Source organism: Camellia sinensis, chromosome 12 (assembly GCF_055761805.1).
Source record: "Camellia sinensis isolate YWXY chromosome 12, ASM5576180v1, whole genome shotgun sequence".
Lineage (NCBI taxonomy): Eukaryota > Viridiplantae > Streptophyta > Magnoliopsida > Ericales > Theaceae > Camellia > Camellia sinensis.
In genome coordinates this window covers 131,416,763-131,419,435 of record NC_138972.1, presented here as the reverse complement: position 1 = coordinate 131,419,435, position 2,673 = coordinate 131,416,763, and the positions used below count along the sequence as shown (strand labels likewise).

The 2,673-nt window shown below is 42.3% G+C and overlaps 1 protein-coding gene across 1 annotated transcript; it reads right to left on the bottom strand.

The window, feature by feature from the left end:
* Positions 1-1,571: 1,571 nt before the first annotated feature.
* LOC145803874 (putative mitochondrial protein AtMg00300) lies at positions 1,572-1,919 on the bottom strand. The gene has a single exon (XM_082897256.1). The coding sequence runs from the start codon at positions 1,917-1,919 to the stop codon at positions 1,572-1,574; it is 348 nt and encodes a 115-aa protein (XP_082753382.1).
* Between the last annotated feature and the right edge of the window lie 754 nt (positions 1,920-2,673).

Genomic DNA, 2,673 nt, shown 5'->3' with positions numbered 1-2,673 from the left:
TCCACATTCTACAACAGATATGTATAACCACCATATCCACAGATAAGCATATGAGCTATATCCACACATCACAAAGATAAGCATATAAGCTCTATCTTCACTTCTAGACAAGCATATGAGCTGTATCTACGGAGTTCATCCCCTATCTTCTCCCAACACTATCCGGTTTAGAGGTACATCCCCTATCTTCCCCTAAACCGCGGAGTACATCCCCCATCTCCTCCTCTACACATAACGTATACAAACACATTGGTTCTATATACAATTACTCAATACATATAATTAATGTATTCTATCAACCGTCAAGTTCCATGACACACTTCATTGATTAGTTTCAGTTTGCCTAATCATCATGCATTGTCTACAACAATCACGACTATCCTCCACCGGTAGCCCAAAGCAGTTATTTCTAAACAGAAAATAAATGCACAAATGGATATTCAATCAACATTTCATTTCCTCATTTCTCACAATTAATTATCCCAATTAATCAACAATGTAATTAGGTCATTATCCATAATTACCATTTCAACCCTTAGGTCCCATTTTCATCAATGATTTAACATCAATTCCATTTCTCTATGCCAAACATGCATCTAGGTTTATTATGAATAAAACCCCAACTTTTGTAAAATTACACAAAAGCCCCAAACTCTCACAAAATTACCAAACCAACCCCAACATCTCAAAATACCAAAATTTAAAGACAAAATCCATAGAGAGGAGTAGGATATCCCTACCTCGAAGTTTGAGCCAAAAAGGAGATGAAGACCCGAAGACCAACGTGCTCCAAATCCAAACTTTTTCAGATTAAAACAAAGCTCTCAACACCCTCTATCTTTTTAACAAAGGCCCTAGGTTAGATTCACACTCTAGGGAGATCAAATCTTAGAGAGAATATAAGTGTAGAGAGAGAGTGTGTCGGATCTAGGTTTTGAAAGAAAAAGGGAGTGAAAAAGTGATGTTTAAAATCGCTACTGACCGCTGATATAAAACACGCTCGCTCGAGCGAAGACTTGGTCGCTCGAGCGACCAGACACAGAAACTCTCGCTCGAGCCAAGGAACTCTCGCTCGAGCCAGAAACTCAGAAGTGCGCTCGAGCCAAAGAATGCTCGCTCGAGCCAACAACTCAAACCCTCTGGTCTGCAACCAGAAGCACGCTCGAGCGACCAACTACTCGCTCGAGCGAAGAACAAACCAGACCGCTCGAGCCAAGAAAAGCTCGCTCGAGCCAGGAAATACAACTCTCAGGTCCAGAACCAGACGCAACACTCGCTCGAGCGAAGCCACTCTGGCTCGACCCTCCAAACACAAACTCAACTCTCGCTCGAGCGACCAACTCCTCGCTCGAGCGAAGGTCCAAAAATCTGGGCAGCAACACTAGGCTCCCAAACACAACCAACCTGTAACAAACGTGCCCAACACATCCTATAACTCAATAAGAAGCGAAAGGATGCAAACAAGATAATAAACAACTACCAACATCTACGGACACATGTCCGGATCACTGTACAACAAGGGTAAACCCGGGATCGCTCAGCAGTCCTTGCTTTACCAACCCTTGTAAAGCCTATTCTCCAGTATGCCCCAAGCGCATGTGCCAAAGTCTGGCAGGGTCTGACGCATCATCCTCTAAGCTGGTGGAGACAGCCACTCTCCCTGTGACTATAGAGCCGTTTAGGAAATATAAATTTCCCTTTCGAGTACCTTTCATTGTAACAAATGCTCCCCTAACAACTTTGAGGACTCCATCTTCCACAGTTACTCTGTAACCTTTGGGGTCTAAAACACCCACTGAGATGAGATTCTTCGTCAAATGTACATACCGAACATCTTCAAGAATTCTAATTGTTCCATCATGCATCTTTAGTCGAATTGTTCCAATCCCCTTTGTTCTGCAAGCTTGGTCGTTGCCCATTAACACAACTTCTCGAACGAACTCTCATAAGCTCGAGAACCACTGCTTGTTATGACACATATGGTAGGAACATCTAGAATCTAAAATCCATTCATCAGACTGGCCAGGTAATGAAACTATGAAGGCTGATCTTTCACCATTATCTTCATCTCGTGCAACGTTCACCTTTTTCCTCTTTCTTGTCTTTATTGGGACAATCTTTTGCCCAATGCCCCTTCTGGCGACAAGAAACACACTCGTCTTTTGCAAGATGTCTTCTATCTGATGATCTCCCTCTGGATTTTGAGCGAGACTTTCCTCGCCCTGTATATCTTCTGTTATTTGTCCTGCCTCTGACTGTCAATGCCTCTGATGCCGAGTCCCTGTTTGCAGACTTATCTTTCCATCTGAACTCATTATTTACCAAGGCATTTTCTTTGCCATACAATAAAGTGGTGGTGAGATGATCATATGTGTCAGGCAAGGAATTCAACAATAACAGTGCTTTATCTTCATTATCAATTTGAACATCTAAGTTTTTCAAATCGGCAATAATTTTGTTGAAATTGTTCAGGTGTTCGTTCATCGAAATACTTTTCTTGTAGTCGAAACGAAACAACCTCTTCTTCAAGTAGAGCCGGTTCTCAATGCTTTTTATCATGAACTTGTCTTCCAGCGCCTTCCAAAGCTCCTTCGCAGTATCATATTCTATGAAGGCGTACTTCTCTTTTTTTGCAAGGCAAAGTCGGATGGAACTGCAGGCCAAGAGATTTAC

Bases quoted from the DNA above. Each gene is read 5' to 3' on its own strand.
- LOC145803874 (XM_082897256.1), bottom strand. From the start codon at position 1,919: ATGGGCAACGACCAAGCTTGCAGAACAAAGGGGATTGGAACAATTCGA.